Genomic DNA, 21,731 nt, shown 5'->3' with positions numbered 1-21,731 from the left:
AAGATACAGTAAATGGGATCAAGAAAGACTATAAATAGCCTCGTATCAGTTTAGGCCATGGTTTGCTGCTAAATGAGCCTACACCCAAATTTACAATTAGTTTGTCATTTTTCCAAGTTTTTGGGGTTTGTAACTGTGCATATAGGCCTGTGGGGTGGTGGTAGCAACATATTTTCATGTGATTGTTAGGATGACTGAAATTATATAAAGGACTGAGAGCAGTGACTAACACATATTAAACACTCAATGAACATTAGCTATTATCAGGCATTATCACCACCTTTGATTTTTCCTCCTACCTCACTACCTAGATCCAGTGAATCACAACCAAGCCTTATCAATTCTATTTTCCAACTTCTCTCAGATCTGCCCCACTTCCAATTTCACTGCCACTGCCCTAGCTCTCTTGTCCAACAATACTAACCTGTGAAAAATAGTCTTCCTAAAATACAGAATGAGGATCGTCACGTCCCTAAAAATGAATCACCATAAAGGTCAAACTTAGCAAGGCATACAAATTCCTCTATGCTGTAGACTCAGTTCATTTTCCTAACTGGATCTGTTACTCTCCATATACCACTAATGCTCTTCTTCCTTAAAAACTACAGCTCCTGGGGCACCTGGGTGGCTCAGGCATTAGGTGTCTGCCTTCGGCTCAGGTCATGGTCCCAGGGTCCTGGGATCGAGCTCCACATAGGGCTCCCTGCTCCGCGGGAAGCCTGCTTCTCCCTCTCCCACTCCCCTTGCTTGTGTTCCCTCTCTCGCTGTGTCTCTGTCAAATAAATAAATAAAATCTTAAAACAAAACAAAACAAAAAAAACACTACAGCTCCAAAAAACTACTTTTATCCAATGGAATCAGAACCAGTATTTGCTTGGTTAACCAGAAAAGCTGATAAAAATAGGGAATCATAAAACATAATATATATATGAAAATAATTAAATATAAGTAAGATAATTATTTCAACATTGAAGATACTAGAGAATGTCTCCAATGACTTAAACCTATGCTACCTTTCTTGCATAAACCACACTCATAATGCATTCCCTAAGACTTCCAAGTGTCATTAAAATGAAGCAAAAACTTGAAGTCAACAGGAGAGCAGAGTACACAATCCCTCTAGGTCTTTTACTTTCAACCTTTCACTTATCACAACCACATCTACTTAAATAGCAATTATATATATATATGATTATTTATTTTAGAGAGAGTGAGTGCAAGCAGGGGAAGGGACAGAGGGAGAGGAGAGAGAGAATATCAAGCAGACTCCCTTCTGAGAGTGGAGCCCCATGCAGGGCTCAATCTCACAACCCTGAGATCATGACCTGAGACTAAATCAAGAGTTGGACACTCAACTGACTGAGCCACCCGGGCACCACATCAGCAATTATATTTTTAAGGCCTTGCCTTTATCAAGTCTTTCAAAGTATTTAACTTTGTTACAATAGTAATTTTCTTTTTTGTACACATTTCATCAGTTTTGGACTATCTAATTAAATAATAACAAGTTCAATAACACAATAATTTTTGGTAGGCTTATAAATCAATCGGTGAAACAGAAGTGAGTAAGCTTAGTAGAAGTAGCCTATGTGCTGCAATGTTCAGTTTTAACAACTTTATGGGGATCAGTCATTATATTTTAACAAAGCAAATGTTATTTAATACAGTGGAGGCCAGTTAAAAGAGCTTTACCATATATTATTTCTCATTCATGCATAACATGACTTTGTTCAGATAGCTCCCAACTCTCACAGGCATAAACCCTGCTCACTGTTTAAGATAACAGTTAATGTCATCTCCTCTAGGATCGTTCTCTGGCCTAATCAAAACCAATCACTTCAGTGTTCCTTGTACATTTCTTGGTCTATTTATTCTATGTAACTAACTTCACATGTATCTGTAAGTTTGAGATTAGGAACGGAGTTGTAGCCATTATTATATCTCACAATGCCTAACGTTACTGTAGGAGATATTTGTGATATAACAAAAAGAACATCAGAATTTAAGTCCTGAGAATGAAGGTTCAGTTCTGAGTGTAAAATAGAAGTAACAGTGAACATTCCCATAGTGTTCTTTAAAAAAGCTGTAAGAATGTATATGAGAAAATGATCTTTATAGTTTTAAGCAAACACATCTCATTATTATTATTATAGTAAGATATAAGTATCTCTTATATAAAATTTTAATATTTGCCTAGGATCCTAGACTTAGTTTTGCCTTCTGAGATTCCTAATCAAAATACACAGTCTGCTTTAGACGAATAAAGATTCATTCCTGATAAGAAATATGTAAATAAAAGCAAAATTCATGGATTTGCCAACTTTTCTTGAAGCTCAAACATCCACATATCAAAGTAGGTACACATATGACTACTTTACTATCCTCTGCTCCTCCCATCACACCAGATGACAATTTTCTTTATAATCAGGAGAACCAAGAGCTTAGCTATTTTTCACTAAAAGTAATGACCTAATACAGTTATTCTGAATAATATCAACTTAGCTAACATTTACTAAATACTAAATATGCTGTGTATTGTGCCAAGTGTCTTATATACATTATCTAATCTTCAAAATAATCTTATAGAATAGGGAGATGAGGAAACAGAGGTTTAGAGAAGCTGCCAATCTGCCTAAAGTTAATAGCAATTCTGGCTTTTACTCTGAAATGCATTATGAATCCACTGGAAGGATTTGAATAAAAATGTGATGTTATCCCACTTGTAATATTTTAAATGGATCATCCTGGCTGCTGTGTGGAAAACAGATGGGGGGAAGTGGGAAGAGCATGGTTATAATTAGAATTGTTGCAACTATAATAATTCCAGTGAAAAACAACAGTGTCCAGGATCAGGAAGAAATTAAAGAGGTGATGAAAATAGTCAGATACTGGATATATTTTGAAGGGAAAGCCAAGAGAAATCTTGAGGATTATACTGGATGTTTATGGAATAAAGCTATAATGAGGAAGAAAAGCCAAGCCATAAATAAGCCACCACAAATATTTAAAAGTTATCATATCCTTAAATAGCTGATTCTTTAATGATCAATGACAAAGCTCATGAAACTTTTTCCACGTTGTAAATAAGACCATGAAAATGTCACTGAATGTAATCCTACTAGCATTTTTTTTAAAAGATTTTATTTATTTGAGAGAGTTAGCGAGAGAGAGCACAAGCCGGGGCCGGGGGTGGGGTGGGGGCAGAGGGAGAGGGAGAAGCAGACTCCCTGCTGAGCAGGGAACTCTATTGCAGGGCTCCATCCCAGGACCCTGAGCCAAAGGCAGATACTTAACTGACGGAGCCAGCCAGGTCCCCCCTACTAGCATTTTATAATGATATAAGGTCTTCAATAGTAGTGGCTTTGAAATAACTCCAAACACAAAGAAAAATGCATTAAACGTACACATTAATCACTATTCCATCCTATGTACACTACATAATGCTAGCTTTATACAGGGCTAATTTTCTCTACTATTGAAAAATTTTGTGGCAAACACCAAAGCTACTCAAGATAAAAGCACTCCTAGGAGTGCCTCAGGGGCTCAGTTGGTTGATCTTACAACTCTTGATTTTGGCTCAGTCATAACCTCAGGGTCATGGGATCAAGCCCATGGGCCCTGCTCAGCATTGAGTCTTCTTGGGATTCTTTCCTTCTTCTTTTCCCTCCCACACTGTGCCCCTTCCCCTGTTCACACATGTAGTTTCTCTTTCTCTCTCAAGTAAATGAATAAAATCTTAAAAAAAAAAAAAAAAAAAAAAGGCACTCCTGAACATCTGCAGTAGAAACCTAAAAAAGAAAAGTGGTGATGAAATTAAAATATAAAAAGATATCAGAATAATAATCACATCAATAACCAAAACAATGAAACAAATTGTTTAAGTTTTATTATTCAAATACAAAATTTTTTCACATAAACATAAAAATTCCTATTATTTGCAAAAATGAAAAGACAATTCCAAGGCTAAAACTAGAGTTATTCAAATAGACAGCATTCTTTGGTCAACCAAGGACAGGCTGAATAAACCACAATGACATACTATTCAATGGAGTACTTAAACCTAAATAGAACAATGAGAAATAGCTCTATATATCCCACTATAGAATGATCTCCAGAATAGACTGTTGAGTGAAAAAAGCAAGTGAAGAAATATGTATATGGTATGGTATTTTATCATTTACCTACAAGGGAAAATATTTTCAATGATACTTGTATTAAAAAACAAACTGGGATAAAATAAAAAATTTCAAAATAGTGTAGAAGGAAAAAGGACAGAAGGGACTGCCATTAGAACTCAGTAACAAAATTTAAAAAAGCAAACTCTAAAAAATAAATAAAATTAAACAATGAACCTAATAGTATATCTAGTTGGTGGCATAACCACACAGAAAAAAACTATTTCAAATGCTTTCAATACACAGTAATTTGATGGCATATCTGAAGTGGGATACCTTAAAGACTAAAAGAAATGCCCCCACACAAAACTTCAAACTGCTTTCAGTAATCATATTGTTATTGTTAGTGGTATTGTTGTTATAAGTAGTCTAATGTATGTGTAATATATAATGAAGCAAATTAGTAACCATGTGTTATTTTAACACTACAATTCCTGGCAATGAAATAAAGGGAGAAAGGAAATATTGATACGAGATAAGGGTAAAGGAAAACACCTCGGTGCCAAATATGAATTTGAAACAATGACCAACTCAGTAGCAATGAGCACTTCTAACACCCATTATAAGGAACAGGGCTCACTGGAGAAATGGCAATTCCAGACCCAGGGCAGGGGGAAAAAAAAAAAAAGAGTCTGGAACATCTTGTAATACTAGATACCAAGGAAGGTTTAAAGATCACTTAATTAGTTCATATCCCAAGGTCTTAGAAGCCAACGTGAAGAGACTCTTGATAACCAAAGACATATAATTTACTAATCAATAAAGACAGTAACAGCAATATATTAAGCACATTAAGTATATTTAAATGCAAGAGCTCCTGAAGTTGCTTATCCCTCAAAAAACCTATTAGTCCTCTTTGAAGGTAACTAGTGAACCAACTCATTATTTTAAAAATCAGTATACAGAGGAAAAGAAAAAAAGACTATATCCTCTCTTTTCTATAAAACTTGTATCAGGAGTGACTAAAGAAATATGAGGAAGTTTCTTTTACAACAATATTCCAGTTAATAAATGAAAAAGAATGATAAAATTAAAATGCTGCCACTGTATAGCTCCTATGTTTTCATTTATTTCTTCAGTCAGAGGACTTGGTTTTCAATGCTTTGTGCATAATAATTTAGTGTTTTAAAAAGATTTTATTTATTTTAGAAAAAGACAGAGCACACGAGCAGGGGGAGGGGCAGTCAGAGAGGGAGAGAAAAATCTCAAGAGGACTCCAGGCTGAGCAAGGAGCCTGACATGGGGCTCGACTTCATGACCCTGAGATCATGACCTGGGCCGAAATAAAGATCTGGATGCTTCACCAACTGAGCCACCCAGGCACCCCTGTACATAATAATTTCAATATATAATTTATACTTTATGGTTAGAGAGCTAAGTTTAAATGAACTTATATATCGGAGCACTAAATTAAATACACAGTTTTTTGGGCTCTGTAACTGCCTTATTCTAATATGTCCAAAGCCATACTATTCAATTTTACTTTTAAACCACAACCCAATGATGACACTATAATTTTTAGGGAAGAATACCTTGATACAACAGTAAGAATTTTATACTGCCTATATTAGTGTACTAGTGTTACCATAACAAAATAGCATTAAAAAAATACCACAGACTAAGTGACTTAAGCAATAGAAGTTTATTTTCTCATAGTTTTAGAGGCTTGAAGTCTAAGATCAAGGTGTTGGCAGGTTTAAAGGGTTTCTTCCAAGGGTTCTCTTTTTGGTCACAGATGGCTACCTTTTACACAGCATAGCTTCCGGGGGTCTTTTCTGTGTGCACGAACTAGGTGTCTCTTTTTGCATCCAAATTTCCTTTTTTTTTTAACTTTTAATTTTATTTTTAAAAAAATTTTATGTTAATCACCATATATTATATCATTAGTTTTTGATGTAGTGTTCCATGATCCATTGTTTGCATATAACATCCAGTGCTCCATTCAGTACGTGCCCTCTTTAATACCCATCACCAGGCTAACCCATCCCCCACCCCACCCCAGAACCCTCAGTTTGTTCTCAGAGTCCATAGTCTCTCATGGTTCATCTCCCCCTCCAATTTCCCCACCTTCTTTTTTCCCTTCCTACTATCTTCCTCTTTTTTAAATATATATGATGTATTATTTGTTTCAGAGGTACAGGTCTGTGATTCAACAGTCTTACATAATGCATAGCACTCACCATAGCACATATCCTCCCCAATGTCTATCACCCAGCCACCCCATCCCTCCCACCCCCCCACCACTCCAGCAACCCTCAGTTTGTTTCCTCAGATTAAGAATTCCTCATATCAGTGAGATCATATGATACACGTCCAAATTTCCTTTTCTTATAAGGAAACCAGTAAGAGTGAATTAGGGCCTATCCTAAGGGCCTGATTTTAACTTAATTATCTCTTTAAGGGCTGCATCTACACAATCACGATCCAAGGTTCTGGGGGTTAGAGCTTCAACATACGAATTACGTACAGACACAATTCCGCATACCGAAGGAAGAGAATGATGTTAGTGCATACATTTCAATACCTGACCCATCAGTATTTAGTAAAACAATGCATATGCTGAGTTAACATCATACTCCCCACAAACCTCCTTTACTGTTCCTCTAATCCACTCTGGAGAAGGGGCATTATTAAACAATCTCTATTTTTAGTTTTTCCTAAGACTTCTACCTTATTCAAAGCAGGGAGGTTGAGAGTAATTATTTGGTGAAAAGGTAAATTAATTGAGCCATAATATGAAGAGCCATCATCCATCTATTCACTTGGCTTCTGCTAGGCTACAAACCAGATGTGAAATTGTTAATGTCTAGAAACTAAACTGTAATCTCACGTTCTCTGTTCTACTATGTCCAACAGAGGTAAAAATTTATTAATTTTTTTGGTAAGATTTTATTTTTAAGGTAATCTCCTTGGAGCTCAAACTCACAACCCTGAGGTCAAAAGCTGCTTGTTCCACTGACTGGGCCAGCCAGGTGCCCTTAGGGATGAAAAATTTAGAAGTCACTGTATCCAAATCATCCCCAAAACTTCAGAGTAAACTATGTGTGTTTCATTGTTTGTTTCATCTCTCATTTCAATAGGGATGAATTAGAACTATTCTGTGCATAATGGAGTTCCTATCAAAGCATGTGAACATCTGATATGTTGTAGAGATGATGATGATGATGAAGAATTAGCCAGGAATATCAGAAATATTTCTGGAAAAAGCGACCCTTATGTAATTGCATTTGAGAGTTTGGCAGGAGCTGGTCAAGTAAAGAAATAAGGCAAATGAACCAATATACGCAAAAACTCATTAATATGAACCAGCAGTAAAAATCTGGAGAATTAAAAGTAGTCCAGTTTTGAGAGAATGAAAAATATGGAAAGCGGTAAGAGAAATAAGAGGTAGGAAGAAGCCAGATCATTCCTACTGTATAAATAGTATTAATCATTGAGGCGAAGTAGCTTGGCCAAGGGCAAAAAATTAGTGAATGGCAGAACCAGGATTTATAACAAATTTAACTCCAAATACTTCACTTAGCAGAGTGACCCAATTTTCCTAGGTTGTTCCTGGTTTATAAATATTATTTCTACATCATTATTAACAGGGCCTTCTTTTACCCTATAAACACTCTGACTTGGGGGATATCTTCACCCTGTGTCTTAAGCCACCATGCTATACTTTTCTAGACCAAAGAAAACTAGGGTTTCATTAATTTCTCTCATTAGTGAGATTAGCTGGTGAAAGAGCTAATGCTGATAAAAATAATCATGTATTTGGAATGGTTTTGGACTATCATCACCTTAATAACCCAGTCAATATACATCAGAGTTAAACTGTCTTTTATAAACATTCCCATTACTTAAAAAAAAGCAGAAAAGAGCAAAAAAGAAAAAGTCATCATTCTTCCAATTTTAATTTTGTTCAAAGACACTATGAATTTAAATACTTAGGTTATACCACAGACAGAAATTCAAACTGCCTAAAGAAAGGTAGTTAGATCAGCAAAACTCTACTCAACCTTGGCCAAACCAGGTCACTTTTGTTTGTGTTAAGTCCTATGAAGCACTTTGTTCCATAGCCTACCCTCTAAAAAAAAAAAAGAAAAATTGTAGTTATTCTACTGAAAATATTAACACCTGCATCAGACTGCTTACCCTTCCTCATACCTATTTACTGACATGTAAAACAATGAATATGCCAAGGACTTGCTTTTCCCAAGGTAGACATGGGCAAGTGACCAAGCCCAGGCCAACGGAAATCCCTGAAGGGGAAATGTGATGCACTCAGAGGACTCTCTGGGAAAAGTTCCCCTCTCTGACATGCATAGGATATGGAGAAGATACTTTCCATTCCCCACTTCACTTTTTATTTTGCTCTCGGATGTACATATGTAAAAACACAACTGAGGAGTTGCAGCAATCATCCTGTGACCAGGAGGGGACAAGGCTAAGAATAAAGTTCATATTTGGGAAAGGCAGAAGAAAAAAACTGAGAGATCCCAGGCCCTTGGAGCAGTTCCATAAACTTGAATGCTCTTCCTCTAAACTAAGATTATATACTGTAAAACAAGGACCCTTACTTTTTAGGTCATTTTAAATTTGATACTGGTACTGCAGCTAAAATCATTCCAACATACACAATGGGTTATCAATCAAGTGGAAGAAATTATTCAGTGTAATTATTACTGTCTTTTCGAACTCAGAAGCATAAATTAAAAAAAGGAAACACAGGGATTAAACATTTGAAGAAAAAGGTTGAGTTTTCATTTCCCAAGAGAAGTTAAACAAGATAATGGTCAAAAGTTAATATATATTGAGTATTTACTATGTGCCAGGTACTCTGATGGATCACTCAGTTAACTCTCATAACAAACCTAAGAAATACTACTCCCCTTCTACAGAGGAGAAAACAGAAGCATATACAAGTTAAGCTACTTGCCCAAGGTCATACCCCTTTGAGAGTGGCTGAGGAAGCGTTCAAAATTCACATCGTTTGACTCCAGAACCTGAGTACAAAATATTTAAGGGCAGCTAAAGATAAATGCACATTAGCTATTTTTTCTATGAAGAAGAGATTCAAGTCCTCTGTTGAGGATGAAAAGAACAGAAAGGAGTAAGGAAGTTGAGAACCACGACTGTAATTATGAACAACCACTACTGTTTTGCAATGACAAAAGACTACCTCATTTTATACATAGAGAAATCAAGGCCCGGGGTGCTTGGGTGGCTCACTTGGTTAAGTGTCCAACTCTTGATTTTGGCCCAGGTCATGATTTAGGGTCCTGGCATTGAGCCCTGTGTTGGGCTCCGTGCTCAGTGGGGAATGTGCTTGAGGATTCTTTCTCTCCCTCTCCTGCTGCCCCCACCCTGCTCTCACACTCATGAGCGCACTCTCTCTCAAATAAATAAATAAATCTTAAAAAAAGAAAAGAAAAGAAAAGAAAAAGAAATCAAGGCCTAGAAAGGAAAAGATGAAATGTAATTAGTGTTACAGGTAGTAATAAAACTCAAGTGACTCAGACATTCTATTCCTAGGCCAGAGTACTTTTCATTTTACCAAACACTGCCTCCCCTTTAAAATGATGTACTGGGGCATCTAGGTGCCTCAGTAGGTTAAGCATCTGCCTTTAGCTCAGGTCATGATCTCAGAGTCCTGGGATTGAGCCTCAAGCTGAAATCCCTGCTCAGCGGGGAGTCTGCTTCTCCCTCTCCCTCTGCCCAACTCCTGCTCATGCACACAATCTCAATCTCTTCAATCAAATAAAATCTTTAAAAATATATGATGTATCATAGTTCCAATACACACAGGGGGAAAAATGAAATACACGAAGAAATAACAATATTTAAGGCTTACTAAGAGAGATTCACAGAGTAGAACTCCCATATTCAATATTTACCATTGATAAACTCTGATGTGAGCAGATAGACAATAAAACCTGTTTATGGTATTTGATACATAGTAACAAAAAAGTGAAATAATTTAGTGAAAAAATTATTTTGTCAGGAAACTATATTTCCTTGTTAAATGTTTGAAGAATCAGATTTTCCTGGAAACTACCATTAAAGGTCATCGAATTTTCTAAAAAACATATTTTTAGAAAACAATCTTAATAACTAAGTATAAATGTTTTGACTAATTACAGAACTATGTATCATATTCTCCCTATAGCAAAGTAACCTGAGTTACTGTTAGTTTCCCCGAACAACTCACAATTACATAAGGATAGACTAGACTGCTAAGTATTAACCTTGAATCATTTGACAATGCTCTACATGAGATAGGAATGGAGAAGTGTACAATTACTCATATTAATACAAAGTACCAAAAGCCAAAGAGGGTGGGGAGACAGAAGATGACCTCCCAAAGAGAGACTTGACATATGGATTCCCAAGAACTGCTTATTCTTTTTCCTGGGAAGAATACTTTTCATGAATTAAGGTAATATAAGAGCTCACTAATTTATCTGTAACAACAATTTCTATAAAATCTCAGGTATCTAAAATAGTGTTTGGATATTTGGACAAAAGTAAACACAGAACTGCCTTACTCTGCAATGTCGAGATATCCACAGGAAGCAGCTGCATGTAGTGGTATCCAGCCTTCATTATCAGGTTGATTAATATTTGCTCCATTTTCAACCAGAAACTTCACCATATCAACATTGTCATCAATGCAAGCCTAAAAACAAAACAGAAAGCAAAATAAGAAAAAATCTGAATCAACGCTAATAAACTTAGCAGCTTTTATAACATAAATATTCTTTTAGTCTGCTGCTCTCTCGACTGTACTGCCATCAAACAGGCTAATGGTACCAACTAAACTGCAAGAGTCCTTGCTTAGATGCACATACAGCAGTACTGTATGTGACTAGACTATGCCAATCTATGATAAAAATAAATACGTATTATAATAACAATCAAGACATTACATAAGTACCAATAATATCCTCTACAGCAGTGGTTCCCAAAATGTGGTCTGTTGAGGGGGGAGAGATCCTTTCAAGGAATTCACAAGGCAAAACTATTCTCAAAATAATACTAAGATGGTATTTCCCCTTTTCACTGTGTTGACAGGTGCACTTGAGGGTGCAGAAAGCACCAGTGGCAAAACTTGCTTGTGCCTTAGTACAAATCAAGGCAATGGTCAAAAAAATTCTAAGTCACTATATTTGCCACTATGCAGTCATAGTTTTCTTTAAAAGCTATTTTTATTTATGAATGTCCTTGACAAAGTAGTAAAACCTATAAGTCTTATTAAATTTTGACCCTGAATACACATCTTTTTAATATTCTGCGGAACAAGATAGGAAGTATGGATAAAACACTTCTTCCAAGTATAATGACTGCTCTAAGGAAAAGCACTTGTGCAACTAAGATGCAAGCTGAACTAGCCACTTTTCCCAGGGAATACAACTTTTACTTAAATGAGAAACTATACTTAGTCTAACTTGGGTTTTTGGCATGTATTTTCTTAAAAATGAACAGTTTGTCATTTCAAAAGAAAAACAGTATTTGTTGTCAATGATGAATTCAAGTCTTAAGAGCAAATGAATGAATTATTTTAATTTTAAAATGCTATTTATTTATGGAACATGGGTACAGTATTGCTGCTTTAAAATGAATTAATACTTAAATCCTGTTTTAACCTCTATATTATCATGTATTAATACATACACACCACAGAAATAAAAGTTCTTTGGGGTCTTTCAATAATTTTTTAGAGTATAAAGCAGTCTTGAGACAAAAAAGTTTGAGAACTGCAGCCTATAGTAACTAAGAAGGGACTTTTGTTTACTTTGTGCAGGTAGTATGACTGGTACTTTATCTATTTTACTGATTTATATACAGTATCCTCACATAAACCCTCATGAGAACAGGAATTTTGCTGTATCTGCAGCATCTTACACAGTTCTTGGCATGTGGTAGGGGCTTAATAAACGGATGAACGAATGAGAAAGCTAAGATTCAAAGAGATTAAGCAGCTTGAATAAGTCGACAGGTGGGCGATGATAGCTGGCACTCTAACAGATGTTTAGATTCCAAAATAATAAGCCCTCTTCCACACTTAACACTGTTTTCCACAGATAGTCCTAGTTTATCAACATACTTCTCACCTCTTTGTAGTCTCTGCAACAGGATATCATAAGTTCTAGGCACTTACAAGGTGTTGTATGAATGAAATCAATTTTTCTTTACCTATCACAGAAGCAAAAGAAAACACTTTTGGTAGCATTTTCTTAGGGAAAAAAATGAGTGTCAAAAAAACCACTATGGACAAAGTACAAAGGGGAAAAATACTGACAGGGAATCATAGCTTTTAATTCTAGGCTCTAGTTTTGGCTCTGTCACAAATTTTGTAGTGATGGACAAGTAATTTAATCTTTTGAGGCTTAATGTCCTTATTTTTCAAGTGGAGGAAAGAAGCTGGTGGGTTATATATCTCTAAAATTCCCTAATATGTTTAAGATTCTTATGTATCTGTGATTCTTCTCCTTGGAACAAGTTATAAGCAACCTGATGGCAAGGTCCCATAGTGTCAGAACAGTACCTTACAAATGGCAGATGGTAAATGAATATATAAGTAACATTCATATGGACTTTAAGTATATATTGCTTGGGAAAAGAACCATTTTCAAGAAGCAGTGGTTAAAGAAAGGGCTGGAGAGATTTGAGAACCATTAAGCTATCTAATAACAAAAAAAGAAGAAATGTCAAAATACTATTACATTAGAAAGCAGTCTATAAAATGTTATTTAAGATTGCTAATGACTCACAGTGGCATCGATTAATATTAGATCTATTTATAGGCTTAATCATTAATTTTCCTTGAGAAAAGATATTGATTTAATACCTTTTTTTTTTAAAGATTGATTTAATTCTATTACCCTTTTCACTCAATCTGCTTTAATTCGTACAGGCTCCATTAACAGTGTTCTGACTTTTATCATTGATATAAAAAATATAAAACTCTATTTGATAAATCCATCTAATATGAATCTGATTATCATTTTTAAAAAAATGAAAGAAAATGTCAAGCAAACAAGAAATGATTCTTTATAAAGGGATATGGGAAATGCTCACAATAAATTTTTAAAAAAGGATGTAAGGACTGTTTACCTAATACGATTTCAATTTTACTAAAAAAATATGTATATAAGGGGCACCTGGGTGGCTCCTAAAAAAATATGTACACAAGGGATGCCTGGGTGGCTCAGCTGTTAAATATCTGCCTTCGGCTCAGGTCATGATCCTGGGGTCCTGGGACTGAGCCCCACATGAGGCTCCCTACTCAGCAGGAAGCCTGCTTCTCCCTCTCCCACTCCTCCTGCTTGTGTTCCCTCTCTCGCTGTCTCTCTCTCTGTCAAATAAACAAATAAAATCTTTAAAAAAAATTTTTTTTAAATGTACACAAAAAAACCAGAATATATACTGAAGGTTAACAGGCATTATCATTGGTTGTGAGACCGAGAAAAATTTTTATTTTCTTCTTTAAATTTTCCTTTATGTCCAAAATGTTTACAATAAATAGGCAGTTTATATAAGAAAATTTAAGACTTGATTCTCTTTTTTTTTTAAAGACATTATTTTTAAGTAGTCTCTACACCCAACGTGGGGCTCAACCTCACAACCCAAAGATCAAGAGTCGCATGCTCCACCAACTGAGCCAGCCTGGTGCCCCAAGACTTGATTCTTTTTTTTTTTTTTTTTTTTAAAGATTTTATTTATTTATTTGACAGAGACAGAGAGCGAGAGCAGGAACACAAGCAGTGGGAGTGGGAGAGGGAGAGCAGGCTTCCCGCCGAGCAGGGAGCCCGATGTGGGACTCGATCCCAGGACCCTGGGATCATGACCTGAGCCGAAGGCAGACACTTAACGACTGAGCCACTCAGGCGCCCAAGACTTGATTCTTAAAAAGAGAAACAGTAAACCTATTTTAACATGGAGAAACAACCAAACTGTTGGTGAAAGTGTAAAATTCATACAACCCCCTCAGAAAACCATTTGAAAGTGTAACAGTATAATAGAATATTATACTATAAAGTATAATAGAATAAAGTGTAGTAGTAAATAAATAAATAGCATGGAGCGTATGTGTGTGAGAAGATTCTATTCATGTAATGGGATCTTATACATTAATGAGAAAAGAACAGCAAACAAAAAGAACAAACCATTGCTACCTTCAACAACACAGATGATCTTCACAGACATAGATGAGTGAAAAAAGGCAGACAGAAAGGATATATACTACAGGTTTCTAAGCAAAACTAATCTCTGGCACTGAAGTTCAGAATCATAGTTAAATTTGTGGGGAAATGAAGGGAGGGGCATGAGGGAGTTTTCTAGAAGACTGGAAATGTTTCCTTTTTTTCTGATTTTTACTTAGGCATATTCATATATAAAAATTCATTAATTGCACAATCCAAAGCTGTATATTATACAGCTTTACTGTAAATTATACCTCAAATTAAAAAGAAAAAAGTAATAGGCTACCATTTACTGAAAGTCTGCTCTATGCATTACCTCCAGAATAAGACACTTTACTTATCTCTCTCTAAATTGTACATGCTAAAATAAAATAGATCTTCCTTTAATTTCTATCCCCCGGTCCCTGATGCTCCAAAATCAAATAAAATCCCTCTCTTAACTGAGAAGGATTCTAAGAATCTACCCCCCTCCAAGAATTCTCAAATACTCTTTTTTAGGCTAAATATTTCAAATTTCCTTTAGCTACTCTTCACATTATATATACTAAAAACTGTATCAACCAAGGCCCTAGGAATACAGGGAAGGGGAAGGATCACACTGTAATACAGCAGGCTTGTCCATAAATAAATAACAATGATCTTATAAGAGCATAACAGCAGTGGCTAGAAAACTACTAAAATATCATTGGGACATAAAGATAACTTCTTGTGACTAAGATGGTCCATATAGGTCTCATTAAGAAATATACATCTGAGGAGCGCCTGGCTGGCTCAGTCAGTAGAGCACGTGATTCTTGACCTTGGGGTCATGAGTTCTAGCCCCATGCTGTGGGTAGAGTTTACTCAAAAAAATAAAAAAAGTATACGTTTGAGCAAGGTTTTACAGATTACATAAGAGTTATTCAACTAGCAATCTGACTGGAAATAACTTCACTGGGCAAATGCACTGTGATTTACAAAATGCATGGAATAAAGTAAGTAAATCATCCAGTGGTATATAGTAAGTCATAAAACAGGATAAGGCTATGTGCTAAAACATCTCAGTATATTCCAGGTAAAAGATCTGAATATAATGCAAAGATGACTGGATTTGATACGCCTGGTGGTTTTCAATCCACTTTCTACTCCCACACATCCAAGGAATTGACTACAATACTACCATCAGTAATACTGGCTCAATTCAGCAGTAGAGAGAAGTAGGAGAAAACATTTTATAATTTTAAGAAGATAATGTTTGAAAAGAGCTCTTCAGAGGTTTTAAGCAAAGGGGTGACATGATCAGATCAGTATTTCAGAAAGATTACCGGAAGTAATATGAAAAGAGAAGAGCCTGAACTGAGCCTTAGCAGTTATTCAGACTGATCTATATTGAAAAACTTAAGAGAAAATATGCAAGGCTTAAAGACTGGATACATAAGGTGAGGGACAGGAAGAAGCCATTCATGAAAATAAACACTACAGGTTCAAGAAGTAGGTTGGGGAAAGAAAGATGATTTCATAGCTTTGGATATGCTGAATTTACAGGTGTCTGTATACCTATCTAACCATGCATATCCAGTGGCCAATTGGATATGCAGATCTAGAGCTCTGAAAATAAATGTGAAATGAAAACATGAATCTGGGAATTATCTGCATTAACGTAATAATACAGTGGGGCTTGAAATCCCTTGGGGAGAGGATGTAGAGAAGTGACTCTGAAAATATTAAGAGAAGTGTTAAGATTAAATTATGATCTGTATATTCTATTTGGAAAACAAAGACATTTGTGGTATTTTATTCAGTCAAAGAGAAAGTTCTCAAGAAGCTTACCATCCAGTACAGAAGATAAATACACATACGAGATGACTATATTAAAAGGAATATGATATAGTTATAGGGCTGTGCACTACTTATTGTGGGAGCTCAGAAAAGGAGAACTAAGGAGGAACGGTGGATGAGAGTCTGGGAATATTTCCTGGAGGAGGCTCTACACTAGAGCTTAACAGATGAACAACTGACAAACATTTCCTGGTGTATGAAGATGCAAAGTCACATATAGTGAGGATAAAGGTATGCAGGATCTAGAATAGAGTTTATTTGCCATCTTATGAGTAAATCTTTGACACTGAAAAGATTTTCAAGATGAATGGTTAATTTTTAAAGTTTAGGAAGGCAATCCCCTCTGGCTCTTCAAAAAAATTAACCTATGGGTATAGCTAATTCCCAATAAATGAAATGTTGCTGATTCTGATTTAAAATATTTGTTTTTAAATCAGTATAATTTAAAAAACACCAATAAAAATACCTAAAGCAGTTAATGCTAAACCTGCTTCTTCCTTTGTTTATAGCTGTAGTAGGTTTCTGAAATGTTTTAATATAATTTAAATGCTAAAAACGTTGTCACAAAATTATCTATTACATATGAATCTCAAGTTTGTGGTGCAAGTATTCTCCTGAACATTTATAAAGCATACATAAGAAACTGGCAAGGCATGCCCATAAAAATATTGTTGCTAAGAGAAAGCTAAAACATGCAGCACATTAAGAGACACATGACTTGCTAACCTGTACCTCTGAAACAAATAATACATTATATGTTAAAAAAAAAAAAGAAGATAGCAGGAAGGGAAAAATGAAGGGGGGGAAATTGGAGGAGGAGATGAACCATGAGAGACTATGGGCTCTGAGAAACAAACTGAGGGTTCCAGAGGGGAGGGGGATGGGAGGATGGGTTAGCCTGGTGATGGGTATTAAAGAGGGCACATACTGAATGGAGCACTGGGTGTTATAAACTAATGATGTAATGTATGGTGATTAACATAATAAAAAATTACTTTGAAAAAAAATATTTGACTAAATATGGTCAGTTAATTAAGCCATATATGGAAAGGAACAATGACTCAAACTATGTTAGATAAGATTTTGGAGGTGGGTATATCTTAAGTGTTTCATGAATACATATCCAGAGCAACTGCCAATAATAAATGGCTGTGTGAAGACACATTTGTCATTTAATTCCTGGTACAGGCAGCTTTGTCAACTTGAGCTGTAAATTAATTCAACAAACTAGTTCAGGTAAATAAAACAAATGTTTTTATTGAAAAGGAGACCTAGTTATTTTTCTCAGCAAGTTAGCTCAAGGACAAGCTTTGTTTCCCACACTTCTAAAGAAAAAAGCTGCAATCTAACAACAAAGAGTTGAATAAAGGGACTATACAACATTGGCTGAAAAGTAGACAAAATCAGTGGCCTAATGACAACTTTTGGGTGGGGCATGTATAGTTTGAAAAATCATTAAATTTCATTCCTAGAGAAATAAAAACAACTGTGTTAAGCGACTACATAATTCAACTGAGTAAAATCACAACTACAAAATTAGTAGCATTTGAAATAAATTCTAACACTGTAATATTCCTTTTCATGAAACTGGTTTTGTTTAAAATACATAGGCTAGAGCCACACTGTAAGGGATTAATCCAGTTCTGCCACTTACTGGCCAGGTGTTGTTGGATAAATTACTTAACATCCTGTGTGCCACAGTTTCCTCTGGAAAATGAGGGTAATAATAGTACCCACCTCAAAAGTTTACTATGAGAAGTATATGAATTAATATAGAAAGCACTTAGAGTAGTACCTGCCAAATATTAAGTGCTTTTATGTTTGTATTAATACATAATCACCATGCTAAATCACCTCCATTTAAAACTTTTTTTTATATTCTTAACTAAAACTTACTTTCTCGTCCCTCTATAAATTACAAAACAAGGTTATATGCTGGAGACTTTTAGTACCATTTTTGGTAAAAGTCCCACTCACAATTATTGGGTGGGAGGAGGATTAAATGTTAAAAGATGCACTAAGGAAATCTTCAGGATTTCAAACTTCCTTCAAACTTTTATATATAAAAGTTTTAAATAAGCTCATGCATACAAATTATATATGACTCAGAAAAGAAAAGCAAGAGAAAAAGATTTAGTTGTATAAATGTCATTAGAGAACTTAAGTTTAAATGAAATCGTAACCAATTAGTTGAAATGTTTACAATCTGTGCCTAATCATTAGTAACACAATTAACAGACAAATCAATTTGAATATGGAAGTTATCTAAATCAATTTTCACTTCCTGGAAACAATTCTTTAGGACTCTTACTAATGAAAACTTGGTTCTGCTCAACTTCTGATAACAGAAATCTGTAGATATATTAGAAAGTAGTCCATACTCTAAGCACTCAGATTGACACACATGTCAGTGAGTATGCTTAAAGAGGAACTGAACTAAAGATATCCAAGCAAGTATTTGTCTATTTTAAAGAAAACTGAATTTGGACTATCAAAGGAGGTTTATACAAGAAAAAAAATGAAGAACTCTAAGCAGTACTCTCATATTGAATAATAAAAAAATAAATACCTTGGTCTTGCATTAAGATGGGCAAATAATGAGCATGTATAATCTTAGGAGTCATCTAGTATATTAGTTATGAAAACAAGTAACTAGTTCAGTACTGCATTAACTTTATTTTTTTTTTTAATATTTTTTACCTCTGAAACAAATAATACATTATATGTTTTTTTTTTTTTTAATTTAACAGAGAGAGAGAGAACACAAGCAGGGTGAGCTGTAGGCAGAGGGAGAGGGAGAAGCAGGCTCCCCATCGAGCAAGGAGTCCAATGTGGGGCTCAATCCCAGGACCCTGGGATCATGACCTGAGCCGAAGGCAGACACTCAACTGAATGAGCCACCCATGCTCCCCCAGTACTGCATTAACTTTAAAAATATTTTTGGCTTTCTACTCTTATCATATAAGCAGATAGGAACTCTAGATGTAAAAAAAACAAAAAAACAAAAAAAAAACTTGTCTTCATAATAAATCATATATTCAAATGACAAAACGATCGGGACAATAAATTTAAAACACAGATTATACGCAATGCTGGAACATGGGAAATTCTTCATTTGGATTAAGAAAAGTTCAGGCTTACGTACATATGGCATCCTAGAGAGAATAAAGGAGACACATATCTGACAAAGAGAAGATCCAATATGTATTTGTGAACTGAATGAACTAGACAGGGCAAAGAGACTACAAAACATCTGAAAAAATGTTTTTTGAGACCAAAAAAAAAGTTTCTAGGGGAAAAATAATCTAAGTACTGCCTGAACATTCATGCCTCATCCAACAAGTACTACGTATTTGAAAGACAACACTAAAAACTGGAAACTATAAATATTCAAAGACTGAAATATAGCCTTATCCTCTTATTCACTGTTATTTCCTTTAGTGATAAAGCTCTATAAAGTAGTAAGTTAAACCTAGATCTTTAGAGGCCAACACTTTTATTTGGGAACTTAGGGAACAGCATTTCTTCTAGAGTTTAAAATCCTTAGGGATCTAAAAAGAACTGAATTTCAGGATCACTCTCTCGCTAATAATTTTTATTGATTGCCTACCATATATAATGCATTCTGGTGAATACAAGGAAGAACACTAAAGAATATATTGTTTCCTTTATGCACAGTGCCCGGCACACAGGAACTATAAAATAAATACATATAAAATGAATCAAAACAAAATGTTAACTTCTCCTTAATGAGTAGGCATTTATTACCTAGTGTGTGTATGTGTACATAAAACTGTGCTAAGTACTGTGCGAGACTTGCTGCCTTTTATTGTTTCATGTGTTCCTGTCTTTTCTCCCAACTAGATGACAGTTCCTTAAGAATAGGAAATGCCTTATATACCCCACAATACCTAACAGAGCCACCCAATAAATTTTTGTTAATGAGCTAAAACAGAATCCTTATAATCTATAATTAGGAAAAAAAGCAGACAAAACAGAAAAATAATAAGCAATTTTAAAAATATAGCATTAATCAAGAAAAAGTATGGGAGTAGAGATGAGTTAAAGAAAACTTTTTGGAGTAAATAAATCTTTGGCCAGGTTTCATTAATGTCTGAGCGCTAGACAGGAAAGTAGTTACAGGTTGCTGTTTTCCTTGTAGTCTTTTATCAGAAGCGGTCACACACTGACCTGGAGGGGTTTAATCAATGTATATACTAAGAAGAAAATAATTTAGTTTCAGGAGAGGAAATAAAAGCTTCTACTTAATATTTCTATTAAATCAAAAAAATAGCTTACAAAAATATGTATAACATGATACCATTCTTGCCATAGATATACCTAATGAAGGGTCTGGAAGAATATGTGCCAAAATGTTAATTAACACAAGTCAAAGTCATTGAGTTATTTTCCAAAAATGTCTCTATAGTGAGGACATAAAATTCTTACGGCTTTCCAAAACAAAACAAAAAAATTCACATACTTGTTATTTTTCTTGATGAGTTTCTTCAGTGTCCAGCAAAGTATGTGGCCGATAAAGAGCAGGAGATTCTTCGTTAACTCAGAAAGTATTTACTGAGTGTCCAGTTCAGCCACTATGCTAGTTGCTAGAAATATACTGGTGAAGTATATAGACCAGATTTCTGTACTCATAGAGCTTAGAGTCCAGCAGGCAAGACAGATAACTAAACAAACAATAGCAGAAAGAGGTATAATAAACGCTATGCACATAACTAGAGTACTTAACCTGAATTTGGGAGAAAGAGGAGAAATCAGAATTTCTGAGGGTGGTATCCAAGAATTTCCACTTTAAAGAAATTCCCCACCTAATTTGTAAAAACAGACTAGATTGAAAACCTCTGATATCCAGGGTAACTGCAGCTAGAGATAAACAATGCACAAGCGCCATTTATACAATGGGATCAGAAAAGCCTATGTCAAAACTGGAGGACCGGGTGCCTGGGTGGTTCAGTCGTTAAGCGTCTGCCTTCGGCTCAGGTCATGATCCCAGGGTCCTGGGATCGAGTCCCACATCGGGCTCTCTGCTCGGCAGGAAGCCTGCTTCTCCCTCTCCCACTCCCCTTGCTTGTGTTCCTGCTCTCGCTATCTCTCTCTCTGTCAAATAAATAAATAAAATCTTTAAAAACAACAACAACAACAACAAAAAAAAACTGGAGGACCATCAGTATTTAAGAAAGGGGAGACAAAATAAAAGGAAAGAAAAAAATGTGTTAGTAGGCAAAAATCCAGAAAGAGAAGGCAGTATGGAAGAAAACACAACGTGATAAGCCAAATGCCCCACATTTTGGTGCTCCTTAATAACACACTAAATAAAACACGAGATCAAAGGTAAGATGATAAACCCTATTTAACAATAAAATCCAACCAATTAAATAAAATATATTCAGAAATCAAGACAGGATGATCAAAGGACTCATAAGTAAATCAAAAAGAATCTAAATATTATAAATTCTAACAGACTAGAAATATTAATACAGCTAACAAAATGAAAGGAGGGGAGAGAGGACAAAAATGGATGAGTGCTGAT

The 21,731-nt window shown here is 35.2% G+C and overlaps 1 protein-coding gene across 9 annotated transcripts in view; it reads right to left on the bottom strand.

The window, feature by feature from the left end:
- Positions 1-21,731, bottom strand: part of PPP1R12A (protein phosphatase 1 regulatory subunit 12A) — a 145,158-nt gene that overhangs the window by 87,726 nt on the left and 35,701 nt on the right. For 8 of the 9 annotated variants that reach the window (XM_035002073.1, XM_035002081.1, XM_035002075.1 and 5 more), the window contains exon 2: positions 10,709-10,839. In XM_035002073.1, the coding sequence (XP_034857964.1) occupies positions 10,709-10,839 (131 nt within the window). Of the gene's footprint in view, positions 1-10,708; positions 10,840-12,274; positions 12,867-21,731 lie in introns of those variants that run through there. The other variant, XM_035002079.1, reaches the window with a different exon arrangement.

Source organism: Mirounga leonina, unplaced genomic scaffold (genome assembly GCF_011800145.1).
Source record: "Mirounga leonina isolate KUSES-001 unplaced genomic scaffold, KU_Mleo_1.0 Mir_126, whole genome shotgun sequence".
Classification (NCBI taxonomy): domain Eukaryota; kingdom Metazoa; phylum Chordata; class Mammalia; order Carnivora; family Phocidae; genus Mirounga; species Mirounga leonina.
This window is presented reverse-complemented; position numbering and strand designations above follow the sequence as displayed.